The 17,285-nt window shown below is 35.6% G+C and overlaps 1 protein-coding gene across 7 annotated transcripts in view; it reads right to left on the reverse strand.

Moving 5' to 3' along the window:
• POU6F2 (POU class 6 homeobox 2) overlaps positions 1-17,285 on the reverse strand; it is a 359,056-nt gene that overhangs the window by 246,790 nt on the left and 94,981 nt on the right. For 6 of the 7 annotated variants that reach the window (XM_027675880.1, XM_027675879.1, XM_027675877.1 and 3 more), the window contains one exon: positions 9,018-9,189. In XM_027675880.1, coding sequence (XP_027531681.1) covers positions 9,018-9,183 — 166 coding nt within the window. In that variant the 5' untranslated portion in view covers positions 9,184-9,189. Of the gene's footprint in view, positions 1-9,017; positions 9,190-9,894; positions 10,053-17,285 lie in introns of those variants that run through there. The other variant, XM_027675881.1, reaches the window with a different exon arrangement.

Here is a 17,285-nt window from a genome sequence, read left to right on the forward strand (position 1 = left end):
CCCCAGGACTGGTTCAATAATTCATCATTTGTTAAATATAAAGGCAGCATAATTACAGAGTGGTTACTCCTTCCTGTCAGTATGTTTGCTTGGCTGATTTTAGCTCCAGAACATGAGAAGCTTGTAGAGCAGGGACTATGTGAGAGAGGTGGAGGCCACGAACTGGCTTGCAAGTACTGATAGGATGAATGCCCTGTTGAAACCTATAGTCTTCCTGCATATGTGATGGACAGTCAGCCGAGACCTGTGAGAATCTGGCCTCATGTTTATTCAAAGCACAGAGCAAACATGACATCTCTACACTGTGCGAATAAATCCTAATTGTATTCAAAAGAAAATGCAAAAACTGCCCCGTAGAGTATTTGCTCAAGAGATTAGACTGAACTCAAATGATTTTTCTTCCTTTTGAGTTAATACCGTGTTATCTCACGAAATAATTACACATACTTAATAGTACAATATATTAAAGTATGCCTTAAAGTATATTAAATGAAAAACGATTCTGGCTTCTTGATTAAACAGAGGTTTTAGATCATCCTCTTCAAGGAACAAACTTCCCCAAACACTAAGATTCAAACAAAGCATGGAACTCTAAAGAAGACCTTGACAGAGTAAAATGCATTTAAAGTAGACCTGGACAACAATTGCCCATGCACAGCTGTATGTGTTTCCAGCTGTGTGCACACACCAAGGGGCAGAAGAGAAAGGAACAGTTCCAAACCTGGCTGTAAGGAAGGAGAAGGGCAGGCAGAAAAGATGGCACTTTCATTTTTATTGACCTACTCTACAAGCTTTGGTGTTTGTGGTGAGAATAACAGGCTAGGTTGTGTGTCCAGTGCGCTCTGGGAGAAGACTTCCTTTATCTTCTGCTGGAAGGAAACTGACTGCTAGTAATTCTTTATTCAACAACTTAAAAACAAGATTTTAAAACGGGAGACTGCGTTATAGGAGACTGAGCTAGAAAATGAAAATGACTTAATAGAATCTCCAACAGTCATCAAACCATACAACCACCATCTGAACTGAAAAGCACAAAGATGTTTTTAAAAGCTAGAATTATAAAAGTTAGTATTAGTGTAGTTCTATAAACTCCATGCTAGCTTTCAAAGGATTAATCTAATTATAGACTGCTGTAGCAAGTGTTGTTCTTAATACAAAAAAAAGTCTTTATTTCTTATTTGTGTAACATTTGAATATTTGGTGTAACACGGAATTGTTTTAGGACTCTAAATTTTTTTATTGCATTAAAATAATGTATTTCATATTTCAGTCACCCTGGATGACAATTTATATATATTAAATATATATATTTCACTTTTTTAATCTCTTTCAAGTACTGTGATTACTCTGTATTGTGAAACGTAACATTTTCCTTAAGACGACTTCAAACTGTTCAGAAATTAAAATTATGGTTTACCTTTCTGAAAAAAAAATACAGGACACCTGAGAAGAAAAACAAAATTCCCACTCTCCCAACAACTCTTCTTGTATGTTCTAAAATAAAAACAGAAATTCAAACAACTTTTAAGCATAGTCAAGCAGCAGTTTAGTGTTAAAAAACATGTTTTAGAGTGACAGGGTGTGCATTGTCCATTGATTTGGTAGATACAGATAGTTCTGAATTCTAGAGAACAAACCCAATATCAGTCTCTCTGGAAACAGCAGGCTCTACTTATCCAGACAGGATGAGGTACTATTCTTCTCTAGATGACCTCTGCTTTCAAAATAAAAGGGCTTAGTCCTGCTTCTGAGAGCATCAAAGTAGTATCACAACATAAAGCAGGACACGTCACAATACAAATCTTCCTTTGTTTCATACTGATATTGATCGTTATTTTTATAAAGAAGAGAAAAAGAAAGGTGGAAAAAGAGAAAAGGAAGACTTTATGTTAAAAAATATCAAACCATTTACATGAAAAAATAATATTCCTGTTGAAACATGCGAAGTATGACACATTTCATTTTATTCTGGTTTTGTCCCCGTTTAGCATTAGTTTTCTCATTTCATCATTTGAATGTAATGTCTAACTCTGAGCTTGTCAGAATTTATTTTGTAACTAGCAAAATAATGTTATTTTGATAGTACTAATGGTAGTACTAATGGTAGCATATAAGAAGTCAGAAAATAAACCATTAATGGAAGAAACATTAATATACTGAACATGCTATTAAATCAAAGTGTAAAAAAATATAAAGCTGATCTTCCCATCCTTTGACCATCTCTACCTAAAAATAGGGACCACAGGTGATGGATGCAACAGAAGAAACAGTTTCACAAGGAAAAAGAATTAAATGAAAGAAGAACCTATAAATGACAGAAGAAGCAAAACCTAGGAAGACAACACAACAAGGAAAACCAAGTACTACAAGGATCTTAAAGAGAAAAATGATCCACAGGAGAATGGCAACTGTTACTATGAGCTTCCTACAGCTACCTCTGCGTTTGAATATTTTTAAAAAATTTATTAACCTGACAGCAGGAATTTTTATACAGATTGCCCCCTGACGGGGCCAGTTTGGTATGAGCACTTGCTATCTCTTTGTTTAGCATAAGGAAATCAAGAGAGGTGTTAAGTGGTGCCATGTGCGCATTTGGTCAAATGTAACTTTGGCCCCATTTGCCTCCCTGCAAATTTCCATGGAGAACTCGCCTAATCATTTGAAGTCCAGTAGAAACATCCTGTTCTCCTTCCTTTTCTTTTCTATGTTTGCTTCCTTTTTAATGTGCAAGTGTCTGATCTATTATTAATCTCAAAACACGAACCGGCAAGGATCTCAATCAAAGAATCTAACAGTTCTTCCACAAATTACCTGTTTACTGTCTAGTAGCCAGCAAGTCTCCTTTGAAACGGCCAGCCATTTACGTTGCTTTTAAGCAAGTTTGTTGTTATTTTTATAACTTCAAAGACAGGGAGAAGAAAGATTAACTAATTAAAAATAAACCATTTGTCATTCAGTCTTACCAATTACATACTGGGATTTAATTCTTTTTTTCCCTCATTCTCTAATGTTATTCTGTGTACAAATACAGAAAATCAGACTTCAAGCCATTTAAGAAACACTTAACATATACTTTGCTCAGAAACATTTAGCAGAGAAGTAATTTGAAATTCAGGAGAAAAAACAGAATTGTTTTTTAAAAAAGAAACACAACTAGCTTTCTCTCTACTCAAAATATCTTTTGTTGTTTGATGATTGATTTCTTTGAAAATAGGCTGTCTTTGTCACAATTCAGGGACAGCAACAAGAGGCTTCTTTATTTCCATACAGGCAAGGGAAGTGGGACTGCAATATTTGTCCTTCATCAGCCCAATATTGCTTTCATCAAATGTTAAGGGACTAAGTCTCTGGTCTTCTCAGAGTCGAAACGTATATGCTAGCACAACCACTGCCTGAGATACCTGCAATGCCTAAGCACAGCAGGAATGCTGAGCTGAGGATGGATTTTCTGTCTCACCGTTGCCTCGTGCTTTGTGTTTAAGTAGTCATAATATTTTTTTAGGCTTTAATGGGCATTTGCTCCCCATTCACAAGTGCATGTCCCACTGACAGAGTAAGAACTCTCCCAAGAAACCAGACAATAACATTATTCAGAGTAGTTATTCAAGTCCCTAACTATTTGCAAATACATATTTAAAAATGTTCATGTCAAATATATCCTTCAGAAATAACAATCAATCACATAGCCAGGTTCTTTGAGAACTTATTCATTATTTGAATACATTTTAGAAAATGGGTTTAAAAGCCTGTATGATGACCCCGTTCTGTAAACATGCCACCCATTAATATTTCTCATTGACACAGTCTTTGTAATGAAATAGTGTTCCTAATCCACAGATTACTTGCTTTAATAAAATATCACACATTCAAGCACTAGCAGAATCAGTCCTATGACATGGATAACCTATAGTGTCTCACAACAAAGCATCTGCAATGTGGAAATTACTGAATAAAATTATGTGAAGAGACAAGAATCTTTATATGCAGGTTGAACATATTACATAAGTTTGCTGCATCTAAAAGAAGGTTCTGATTTTAATACAGAGACCACTTGGGCCATGAACTTCACTGTCAGTACAGTGAGCTTTAAAATGCATGAAGAGCAACAAACACACATTGCTTTCTTCCACTGAAATTACCAAACCTTATCAAAGTGTTCCTGGTGGACAGAGATCTCTTATAGGTCTTTAAAATTTGAGAATATAACCAAACCACTGAGAATCATCCTTAAATACATTGATGAAAGAAAAGCTCATAGTCCGAATGCCCCCAAAGGCTAGATACACTGTTAAGGATGATAATGTGAGCTTCCTCACAGCAACCTGGCAATGACCTCTGCTTTGACCTGTAGAGACCCATGTCTCAAGAGGTAAAAGACAATTTAGTTCTTTATCCTTCATAACTGAAATTATTCCAGTGCCATAAATTCTAATCAAGGCAACTCCAATTTAAAAAACAAACAAACAACAACAACAACAAAGAAAAATATAACATATGTTTCTTTACAGAGTAATACAAGGGATCTACTAACAAAACATAATCAGCTAGAAACAACTTCTACCCTGTTTCTCTGCAGCATGTATGGCTATACATAAAGATGCACACAGTTCTGAAACATGGGTAACAAAATGGGAAAGGAAAATAAAATCCCAAAGCCAACACAGGGGTTTGAAAACAAAACCTTGTTTATGTATATGTGTGCAGATTCATTTAACTTCCATAACCCTGCTCCATATTTCAAGCATTACACAGCATTATGAAAAGATCAAAAGCCTGCTAATGAACCAAAGAAAACCAGAGTCTTCAGATCCAGCCAAGGAATCCTAAGATTTAATTTCGCTGGAACAAAACCTTGCCAGCAAAGTGGAAAAAAAAAAAAAGGTTAGCAGTCAATTTTTTTTTGCTGTCCAGCAATAATTAAATAGGAAACACTTGTGCTCCACAATTATAGGCTTAGTATTGCCCTCACTATATACTTACAGCTTTATTTGTTTTGATAAGTTTGATGCATAAAACTACAGACTCAATCTCAAAAAGCAGTAATAATACAGTAAAATTACCTTAATATCAGTGCAAGTGCACTCCCAGCATTTTTTAACCATCATCTAATTATGCCACAAATTACCATCAATAAAGGATTAATTAAAGACTGAATCTAACTCTAGGAAAGTCAGACTGAGTCCACAGGGGCTTCTGATGCTTGGACTAGCCACTTTGTTCTTGGGATTTTTACTGTACAGAGAATTTTATATGCGACACGCCCCTGGTGTCTATACCAACTTTTCAATCTCAACAGTTTATTACACAGATAAACGTGAAAGGAGTTCTTCTTATTCTAAGGATTTTTCAGAGCAGTACTTCATAATTTATACTAAACCTGTTTGAAAATATAGTATAAAATGGCAACTAGGATTCATTAATTTAGGATCAAATCCCAGGGTTCTTAATCAAGAGAAAATACTAGTTAACATTAACAAAAGCTTTCTATAGTTAGCACCGTGACATATGGCCTGGGTTGGTTACTGCTTTGAAGCATATTGCAGAGTAAGACAAGTTGATTCGAAAATGACACCACCTGGAATGTCAAGAGCCAGACTCAGTTTTTCTGTTTCTTAAATACATCCTATGGTTAAAATAGGAGATATTACTTCACAAATATTTTAAAGATTAAATAATATACTGCAAGATCTCCTGCAAAGCAACTTTGTTTCATACTGTACAGCAAAACTGCGATTCCTGTAACCAAAGCACTGTAGCTGTGCTAACTACACATTTCAAAACTGTACTTCTGAGTTAGTATGTTTCAGGATAAAGTCCTTTACCAATATTTTGCACTTCAGAAAGTATTATTGACTATTTTTTCTACTATTTTCTTGTTTCATATGACTTCAGTATCAAAAGTCTTTTGCATGCAGATATGCAGATTCCAAAAAGTCCAGCAGAAGTGGTATAAAAGCAGAAGTGGAGGATTACAGACCCCCAGACTACAGGACAGAATTCTCTTTCAAAAAGAAACAAATTAAAAAAAAAAAAAAACCCAAACAAAACAAACAAAAAACAAACTAAATCACCATAGCCAGGAGAAATAAAGCCAGCAAACAACAAGCAAGCACAGGCCCTTTAATCACAGCTGCTCCTGTCATTACTCACAGGTAACAACTGCACCACAGTGACAAAGTGCATCTTCCCAAACACCTGTACACCAGTTTCAGGTGGGAGCTATTTCAGATCATCAGCAACTACTTATGCTGGTATTTCTCATTTTCTTTGTCACCGATAGCAAAGCACCCAGAACAGAAACAAAAGTTTATCGTATCTTTTCAAAAATAACTACAATTAATTGTATTCCTGCCCTTCCCTCACTGGCATCAGGTACCAAAGAAGTGCCATTTTTACAATGCATTCCACTATTTGTTACCAAAGTAAAAAATAAATACCCACTGTTCCTATGGCATGCAGTGAAATATTAAAACAAGGAAGTCCACAAATAAGGAGGTGGATTTTAGGAAAAGGCACAGGTAAGCAATGCAGGTGTTTGCAGAAACTCATCCATCAAAAAAAGCTAAGCCGAATGTGTTCAGTAAAAGAGAATAAAGCTCTTCACATCTCATCATTCAACTCTGTTCATCTATGTGAAAACAAGGCTCATGAAATATTGCTAACATCAACAAGACACTCAAATGTTGGTCATTCATTCCAACTAAATCAGTACGCTATTTTCACAAATTTTTCAAAAAACATAAAAGCATCAATGTAGAAAAACTTTGTTCTCTGTGGACCTGTCTCATCTCCTTGACTTTCTAAAATGCTCCTCCCTCTCCTGCTTAACAGATTGGTCTATATTTATGTATCAGAACTTTAAACAAAATGACACATTTATTTTTAGTGTTTACTGCAAATCTGTCTCAAGAGATGCACCCGTGACATAATGGCTAATCATCTTTACTTTACATTTGCTCAATCTGATGCTCAAATTTATCAAAATAGACCCACTGTTCTTTATTTTTATGTTCTCAAAGTTACTAAAATGAATTCACAAGAGTTGCTGCTAATAGATCTGTAGTATCAGTCATAATTGTAACAAAATCTCAATAAATGGTTCATAAGTTCATGCTGAGGCAGTTGAACTATTTCTCCTACTTTTTTTACTTGGGAACACCTTTTTAGCAGAATAAGAACCAGGCTAGCAAACATCTCACACTCACCAATACAAAAAGCACAACATATTAATTTGTAGCTTTTTCAATAATGTTTTTAGGGACATAAATTATATTTTCAGTCCAGAAAGAGACAAGATATGGTTGCATATCATTTCTATATCACATACAGCAACTCTAATGAAAGTATCTGTGTATATTTCACTACCACTGTAGAACATCCAAATGACAATGGATAAAAAAATATCCTGCCCTTTATTAGAAGACTTGCCTGATCTAAAAACAGCAAACAGACATTTTCATTATTCCCAAATTAAAAGCCCATTTTTTGCTTTGTATATGCCTGGCTATATTTAATAGATGCATCCTAAACACTTGAGCAAATAAAACATAAACAGAGCTGAAGATATTTATACTACTCTGGACAACTAATAGCCCTCTGAATTTTAGACATTACAATTCTTTCCTGTATGAAATAGGCTAAAACAATTATTATATGCTTTTTGAACATTCAAACTGCTAATGGAAATTATGCTTTCCATGGAAACAATGATTACTAAGAGGGTGCTTAAAATGGATGTGATATTCAGTAATGGTCATTACTGCAATTGAGAAATTAAATTTTAGGATTTTTAATTATTATGATTTTCCCATATCTGTACTGAAGCTATTTAGTCAAACATTTTGTGCTGTATCTTTCAGTAATGGGTAAAGAACATTTTAATATAAAATTGCATGTATTCCTTTGTTTTAAAAAAAAATCTTGCAGCTGTTACTGTAGCTGGAATACTGAAATCTGAACACTCCTACAGATTTCCTTACAGATTATGAAATCAAAACTCAAAACTTGGAAAATGGGCTCTCACTCTCACTCCCTTAAAGCTGCATTCCCTTTAAACAAGATCATTTTGCCTTCAACTTCCACCCATAGAATAATGAAAAATAAGGAAAAGCTCCATTTCTATTAAGGTTTGTCTCAGTTCACAAATGGAAATAACTAAAAAGGACTCTTTCAGAAGTGCAGTCCCTCTAAACCCAAAATTTCACTATGTACCATACAGTGCTGCTCCAGCTCAGACATCTATCAACATCTATCACTCAAGCACGCACCTCAACAGCTCTGCTCCCTTTCCTGATTAGAGATCAGAGTTACTTGAGTTGGCTTACAGGGTGTCATCTGATTGAATGACAGATGTCTGTGTTGGAGTGCCACTCTTGCTGCTTTTGTTTTGATTGTGAAAGGTTACACTTATCTCGTACAATTCAGAATATTCAAAAATAAATAAAAATTGAAAAGGTAATTTCTCTTTCCACGGGGTTGAGAAGAAATATTTAATTTCTAATTTAAATTCCAAAAACCTTAGTTCTACATGCAATACCATCGCTAGTCTTTGTTTATTCAGTACAAAGTGTTTTCTATGAGAGTGTTTAGTTTCTCTTTAGTCAGTTTTATTTTTACTATTTAAAATTATAACTTTTCAGTTTAATCCAGCCTCAAAAGATCTGGTAGCATGTGAGACACACCAGCACCTAATGCAATAAATGTTAATTAAGTACTTGAAGAAAATGATCCCCATCTCTTATTTTACATTAGAGTCCATGGATCTGAAAAAAAGACAAAACATCTGCAACTTGCATAAAATATGCTCGTTGCTAACAAAAGTTTTCAGGACTGACACTGTCATTCTGGAAACGAGTTGCAACGGGAGCAGAAGGCTGTATGCTTGCATGCTCCAAGCTACTCCTTCTACTTAAAAGAAAATTGAGTGAACAGAAAAAAAAAAAAAAAAGAAGAACAGGGAGAGATTGCTCTTCCGGACAACATGGTAGCAGTGAAATGAAATACCTAGACAGACTTACCGAAGAGCTTGCTGGGAGTGTCCTCGCTGTCATTTGATTCCACAGGCGCAAGCAAGGGCTCATTCAGCTCGTTGTCTGAAGTAGCTGCCTTGTCCTCACCTCTCAACTCTGCATTCATTTCACTCCGCAGTGACAGCAAGGGCTTACTGACTTGTCCAGCTATCATTGGATCCTAGGATGGGGGAAAAAAAGAGTGAGGGGGAAAAAAAAGTGGCAGCTTTGGTGTACGTATACTGTCTCTTCCGCTCCCTCTCTTACACACACACACACATACACACTCACTCTCTCTCTCTCTCTCTCTCTCTCTCTCTCTCTCTTATCTCTGGCTGCTCCTGCTGTTATTGCTGGCTGCAGTCAAGTGAAGAGCTATTACAGATCCAATGAGTTTTCCATTACTCCCCACCCTATTAAAGCTCAACTAGCATGTGAGAGATTCAGGATGCTTTGGAGAAAAACTTCTAAGGAAGCAACATAACCAACACAGTTTTAATTGTGGGATGTGCTTTTTGTGTGTGTATGTTTTTACACCTCACCCTGTCCTTAACATAGTAAGAAAAGAAATTCCTATATGCTCCAATGCTACGGAAGAGGATCACCCTGTGAGGGCTCCATAGTGATTTAAAGAAGCATCCTCAACTGTACAACATTAACAAAATCAAATACACAGTTTTTAGTATTCCACCATATCTACGAAAATACACAGCATAAAATAGCCATTTCATTACATACATTCAACAGAGTGACAGATTTCTAACTATTCCTGTCTCTGGGATACTCTGCTCCAAAAGTCCATAAACACACAAACACACATTTTTCTTTTGAAAATAAAAACCACACAAAACATTTTCTAAAAGATAAAATCAGGGAAGATACTTACACACAAAGTTAGCAATTATTCTTGTGTTTGCGACATCATATCCCACATAAAACATTACACATACATATATACATTAAAATTTTTTCTTGATTATTTGAATTTGGTTTATCTTCCGCTCGTTGAGGACATTTGGGGGTCAGGCATTATTTCCAAGCACACTCAATTATTCCGTTTGTAAACTAATAAGCATAATATCATGACAGCATGGAAAGCAGAGTAAAAAAAAACTGAAAAAAAGAAAAAGAACAAGTGACCTTGTTGCTCTCTCTAGCAGCTATTTATTGCAAAGTTCATGCCTAAATGGTTCTTATGCAGAGAACAGGTGACCAGCAAGCAAGTAGGTTGGCTAGCATGTTCCCTCTGTCCCGTCCTCACATTGGTCGATGTTTGCCTATAGGTTTTTTAATGTATTCATGTCTGAAAAGTGAATTTGATATGACACATGATAATCTATGAAAATGTTAATCAATACAAATAGTTTAAGCTGTCATCAAATGCACTTCTTTAATCAATACTCATATTGCCGAAAACAATGTCACTGTCACCAGGGCTTAATTTGCACAGCACTTAAATATTGGACTCTGTGCATCAATGCACTCCTCTTCAAATACTGTAGGTAAACACATTTTCTCCCTATTTAAGGCTGAAGCACTCAGCACACATTTAGTTGAGCCGAATCCTCCCCTTTGAATACCTTGATAGGTCCACTGGAGGGCAAAATTAATACTTAATTGAATCTCAGAGTCATCAAAATAATCAATACTTTTTTATTATTTATTCTTTACAGTCTGTTGACTGTTTCAAACCTCTGAGGGAATGGTGGAAAGGATTCATGGCTTTGAAACACTGTCATTTAACAAGGTAATTTTCAGTGGGGCATTAGGGGTTGTGAAACATATAATAAAACAAAAATGGTGGCTTATAATGGGAAGAAAGAAAAGAATTATATTTCTGCCATCTAACAAAACAGGATAAATAAAAAAAGCAAGTGCGAGCAGGAGAGGGAGAAAGGAGGGGGAGAGGGAGAGAAAGACTGGCTTTTGAAGGGTTTTATCATATCAAGAGCAGAGCTGAGCTTTCATAATGCTGACATTTCTCATTCTGACAATCCTAAACAAGTGGAAAGGATGAGATCGCAGATATCATCTTTCATCACATTCCCCAGCTTAAGAACCAACATGACAGCTTCTCTCCCCTTTACACTGTTAATTACTAAATAAAATACTGCTCTCTGTCAGCATTAGATTATTGCAGATAGCAACCACAAACATTACTCCATTGTTTTGTTTTGCCTTTTTTTTAAAACCAGTGATACCTACCTTGAACTCTTCAGAAAATAAATTAGGCTTGTGTCTACATATTGTAAATATATGAAACATAATCAATTTAATCAATGTGGTCAATCCATGTTATTGTCAGGCTAAATTGCTGGTGATTTATTAACATTTCATTTACTGTATTTATTAGGCAGCAACAATCTGAACATTTCTTAGATGTTTCTGGAGAGGAAACAGAAGTCAACAGATTTCTTCTGCAGACACTGTAAAAAAACTCTGACTTGTTTTTACCTCATACTCATACTGCACTGTGGACAGTCATTTACTGAGGCAGAAACATTTGTTTGTTTACTTTCATATACTAAATAATGTATTTTAGCATATTTTGCAGTTAAAGGTCATTGTGAACACAAACAGCACTGTTTCGAAGTCTGTGCTGCTGCTCTCAGTTTCAGCTATTCAAAACTAACATCAAGATTTGATACTAACCTCCATAACAATTGTGAATCCAGAAAAAATTTGACCCTTTTCATCAAAGTAGTTTGGGGAGGAAACTAATCCTGTCCATGCAGCCGTACTCCTAATCTGAGAACTAACAGCAATTTAATAGTGGATGCTACATCAGTTGCCAAATTCTGAAGTTGAATATACAAAAAATGGGAGGAATAATAATGTAGGAAATGTGACAGCACTGGGAGAAACTTCAGCCCTTAGATATACAGCAACTTCAGTGGAGCTAAGATTTTACTTGTTATATATATCAATAATTTGGCCTCATCTGGAGTACTTTGTTCATTTCTGGTTAGCCCATCTCAGAACGATACATCAGAAAGAGGTGCAGTAAGATTGATAAACTGATGGAAAAGATTGTGAGCGTTTACAGAAAAGTGTGACTAAAAACAAGCATGATCAAAGGATAAAAGACGGCAGGGAGAAAATGTAGATCAGGAACTATTTACCCTACCTTATCTGAGGAGAAAAGGTGTCTCCACTGAAATGGGAAAAAGTCATAAATCTAATAATAATAAATGATACTTTTCCAAACAGTAAGTGGTGGAAAACCTGTGGAACTTGCTGCTGCAAGGTATCACTGAGACCCACACCACAGTAAACATCAACATAGTCAGTCGTATGGCTGAGCAGACTCTTAGCAGTGAATTTAAAAGAGTTTTGCAAACACAGAGGCAAGGACTATAAAAACTGAAATAACACAAACTGCTGCCGCCTCCCTCAGACAGTACCAGAACCTGTAGTTAACCCTCAGGGTAGCTCTCTCTGTAAGGTGGTAAATGAACAACAACTTTCCCTAAAAGCAGACAGATTAGGTACTGCCCAAATTTCTAGTCTACATGAAGACTAAATAAATCGCTTAAATGATGGGTTAAGGGAAGGTTTGTTTCCTTGAAAAACTTATTTTAAAGTGGACATTTTTAAACTTCAGGTTATCTCCAGACCTTCAATTGCTTTCTATGCCTGTTCTGCAGTGAATTATGCATGATTAAAAACTATTGCTTTTATAAAACATGTAATAAATTGTAATTCCAATGTACAGCAAGTGGCCTAGTCTGCAAAATCCCTTGGTGAACGGAGGTCTTCCCCAGAAAAAAATCCTACAGTAATTACTATGACTGCCATAGGCCCAGCAGTCTTCTCCTCTTCTGCTCTTCTACACGTCCATTCCAGAGAGGACTCAGAACACTGGAGCGGATACATTGAGGCAAGGAATTGCGTACACATCGTTTGTGGCTAATACTGTCAGGATCTGTTCTCCTGCACTAGATGTCTGTGGGCTTGATGCTCAGCATTTGCTTTTTGGAAGGTGTTATAGGTCAGATTACACTTTGCACTGTAACACAGGCCCTTCCACTGACTGACAGCCACACAAAAGTTTAAGCTTTTCATATGCAAAATGGAAAAGTCTAAGAATGCATAAAACCAGCAAGATGAACTTTGTGAAAAGGGTTAATACGCTTTAAGTAAGAGGCATGGGAACATAACAGGGATATAATGCTTCAGAATTTCAAAGTTCTAGTTATGAGAGAACTAAGGAATTGCAATCCCCTTATTCAAATATACCTATGTATACCAGACACGTACCGACAAATTTTGCACACACCTCTTGCAGATACTCATATAAGTTGTCATCTATTTCTTGTCCAACTAGCATGGTAATTCCAGATTTGTCTGTTTTCTATGAGATTTCCCTGACAGCTTTGTGCTGCAAGTGGTCCTCCCTGCTGTGTATCTCCCTTAAGGGTGGCTTATACCTTGTGTAATTCAGTTACAGTATCTGCTACACTACTGCTCAGCTCTACCACTCCCTTATGACTTAAACTGGCTGTTGGGCTTAATTTAATAGTAAAAATCATGTAGATTTGCAAATGCAAATTACAGTTCTAGTAACACACCGTCTTTTAAAAGTCAAAACTTTTACTTTTTTCTTATCTGCAGTGCTGTAGGAAGTACAGGAGAACATTTACCGCCATGTTAAAAGCTTTGCCTTTGCACTTTAAGGGTAAAGGTGCAGTTTCTAAGCAAAACTATTTAGTAATAAAAGAACTTCTAAAAAAAACTCTATGGGTTTTGTGTCAAACATGCCCTAGGCAGAAGCCTAAAAATAAAAGAATGAATTACTTTTTTCCTTAATGCAGGATTTGGGTGCTAATAGAGCTGTATAATATACTGATTTAGCCACTGGTCTAAATTTTGTACTTACTGCACCATAAACACTGGTGCTCTGAATGTAATTACTTTTTAAATTTTAGTTCAGAGAAAAAGTAAAATCCTTTGGTTCGCTTTTTATTTTGCCCTTAATTTGAAGTTACTTTGCATAGACTTCCTAGCTTAGAAGTACTTGAAATCAATTTTCTGATTTTCTTCAAAATATGAAATAAATCCTGTTTCTTCCATTCCTACCATGTCCCTCCCTCCCCTCCCACATCCCAATCCCGATCTTGTGCAGACTTCTGTTTGGGACATACACAGTGAATTTGTTTGACAGCAAACAGAAAAATTCTAATAAACATAAAATTTACAGTGTTCTGACTTATTATTCTAATGACTACAGTAAAAAATTATTCAAACTGTAGCTTTTTAATTTTTTAAATCAAGATAGAGCACAATCATAAACTTATATAAAGTCACTCTAATATGTAACTTAGCTTTATTTTTGAGTGAGGAATGCATTAAAAGTACTCTACTGGGAAAGGATTGGATTTTTTTTTTTCAAATGCCATCACAATTTAGGATTACCTTCCCTCTTGGTCCTCTTATGAAACAGTCCTTCTTCCTTAATTTTATAGCTTCTAGAGGTATTAATTTTTTTCCATAAATATTTCTCACAGACAATCTTCTTTGATTCTTTCTTCTTTAAACATTGTTTTATCTCCTGTCACTAATGTGCTGATATTTCCATTCCAATCTATCCATAGTCTGGTTTACGCAAATTACTTTAAATCAACCTTTCATCCCCTGCTAGCCTCTGACCATTGCTACCTGCTGGCTGTCCCTTGCTTAGAAAAGTTACAGAGAAAAATCTGATCATTTTCTTCACAGCCACATCTTTAGATGGATGTTTATAAGCAAAACAAACAAAACTGCTGATACATGATCACTAAACTCCCTTCACTACTTTGATCTTGAACTTCTATTTACTGCCTTACGTATTTGCTTCTCTTACTCATACTACTCATATTTAACTTACTCTCCATCTTAGAGCAAAAAGCTCACTCAATATGAATATTATCACCCAGTGAATATTATCCACTTTTCTTCAGCTAGAATAGTATTTATTCTCCTCATTAAAATCTCTGTAGCAGAAAAAGTTCTTTTCTTCTCCCTTTTCTCAAAATAGTGTGATTTGGGGCATTTTATTTTTCCAGTGACACTCATCTTTACATATATTGTCCAAGTTGCAGTTATCAAGGAACAATTTCTAGTTAAAAATAACATAGCTCATTAACTAACCAGTGCTTAATTATACTAATTTTATTAATAGTACTGAACTATAATTAACAATTTAATTTGGAAAGTAAGAGAAATATCACTGTTCAGGGTGTTTTCTTTCACTCAAGTATTCTCCTCAGGTTAAGCAGTAATGTTAGGATGGTCTCCTTCATTTATTCACTTAATTTTAAGTTCCCTGGAAATTGAAATGGTTAGTGGTAGAATAACACAGATTCTGACAGGAAAAAGAGTTTTCAGAAACTCATGGAGCTTTTAATTGTTGCTTTAAAATCTTAAAATTGAATTAATTTTATTTCTTTTTTAAACTAAATTTTAAGTGGCAATGTCCCTTGAATTGCTATGTCTTGAGATTGAGGTACTACAATGTGTTTTCAAATCATACAAAAACATCCCTCATTAAACCTATTTTTCACCCTATTTAACTCTTTTCCCTAATGAAATTGTTGCACCTATTTCTTACACCTATTAAGAGCAAGCTGAAAGGTTGGCAAGAGAAGTTCTAGTCAATTTGCTAGTCAATCTAGCTAGAGGCTGCAGGATGGGAATGGACATACAGCAGCTTCATGTTAGTAAATAGCTAGGTCACCATTTATTTTGTAATCAGTATGGGTTTATTGCTCTAAAGGTACCCCAGCAGTCATGCTGCAATCTTCAAACAAGAAAGAAAGGTAAAGGATGCTGGTTTCCCCATAGAAAAAGTGAGGAATAGTAATTAATTGTAGAGGACTGCTTCATCTCTGGTCCAGAAAAGCCATTTCTGGATCCTGCTGGGAAAGAAATACTTGCATGTATGAATCCATATTTTGTGTTTTTCCTGACCCATGTGACACTAATGCCAGAGTACATACAGCATGGAAGCTTTACTCTAAATGTTGTTTTCAACTCCTAGATTGACTTTAATGCTCCTGATACAGTTATTAATCTGATTTAAGAATCATGTTGCTCTTCTTGTTACAAATAATTTCATCATTGGAGTTTTGTACGACATACAGGGTGAAGCTATTCAAAACTTTATTAATTAGATAACAAGAATTTTAATTTTGGCCTTGGCCCAATTGTAATAATTCCCCATTTAAATTACATACTGCCTTACTGGAAAGGAGCTTTTTATCTGTGGACATGTAGCAGAAGCTTGTATGGATACACAGGTCAAGAGCCAGAGAAGCTACTATTCTGGAAGCTATCACACTCGTCCTATTTCTACCTAGTAGAAATAACAAGTGAGAGAGTGGTGAGAGAAAGCAGCTTTCTCCTAGTTTAAGATTCTTGGAGTCACACAAAACCTGACCCATTTTTGAGAAAGCAGAAGATCAGGCCTTACAGATCAGGACAGGACAAAGGTAGAACAGGCATTTTTGACTGGGACCAACTAAGTTGAATAAGCCTTCAATAGGCTTTCCCGCTCATTTCTTAGAATCATTTAGGTTGAAAAAGACCTTTAAGATCATCAAATCAAAGAGATTTCCTACTCTTCTGCTATCTGTTTTCCTGAAAGAAAGAGGCGATATAGGAGAACAATTAAATCTGAAATTAGATGATGGTTCCTATCAGGAGTAAGACTTTGACACATTTTCTTCATAGAGTAATAGATGATTCCCAATGCTCTGTCAGTTCTATTCTGCAAGGAGCCATGTCAAACATAAGAAAATATCCAGAAAATTTTAAGTCTGTAAGAATAACTAAAATTTATAAATAACTGTGGGGTCAAATTACCAGAATACTTGAAAAAAATTCCATTATGAAGAGGAAAGGATTGTCTTCCATTACAAAGAGGAAAGCATTACAGAGGAAAATACCATTCTACTCTAATGTAATACATTAGCTGCCTAAAGGATCCTTGCTATTAAAAAAAAAAAACAAACAAAAAACCTTTCTTGTTCACCCTGAAAATTATTTCACATGGGGTTGTTTGGGGTGGTTCATGTTATCTCCACACAAGCCACCTAAAGGAGACATGATCATATTTACCAAATCACTGCAGTGTCATCACAAGTGCTCTTTCACAAGCCTGCCAATTTCATGCCTTGTCTTTTTTCTTGTTTAATATTTGCTCAATTTCTATTTTGAAGGGGCCTTAAGCACAAGGCCTCCCTTTCCAGATGATTTTGCTACATATGTTAAAAAATCCTTCAAGAACCTACAGTATCA

This window comes from Neopelma chrysocephalum, unplaced genomic scaffold (genome assembly GCF_003984885.1).
Source record: "Neopelma chrysocephalum unplaced genomic scaffold, ASM398488v2 Primary Assembly neopelma1_26, whole genome shotgun sequence".
NCBI lineage: Eukaryota > Metazoa > Chordata > Aves > Passeriformes > Pipridae > Neopelma > Neopelma chrysocephalum.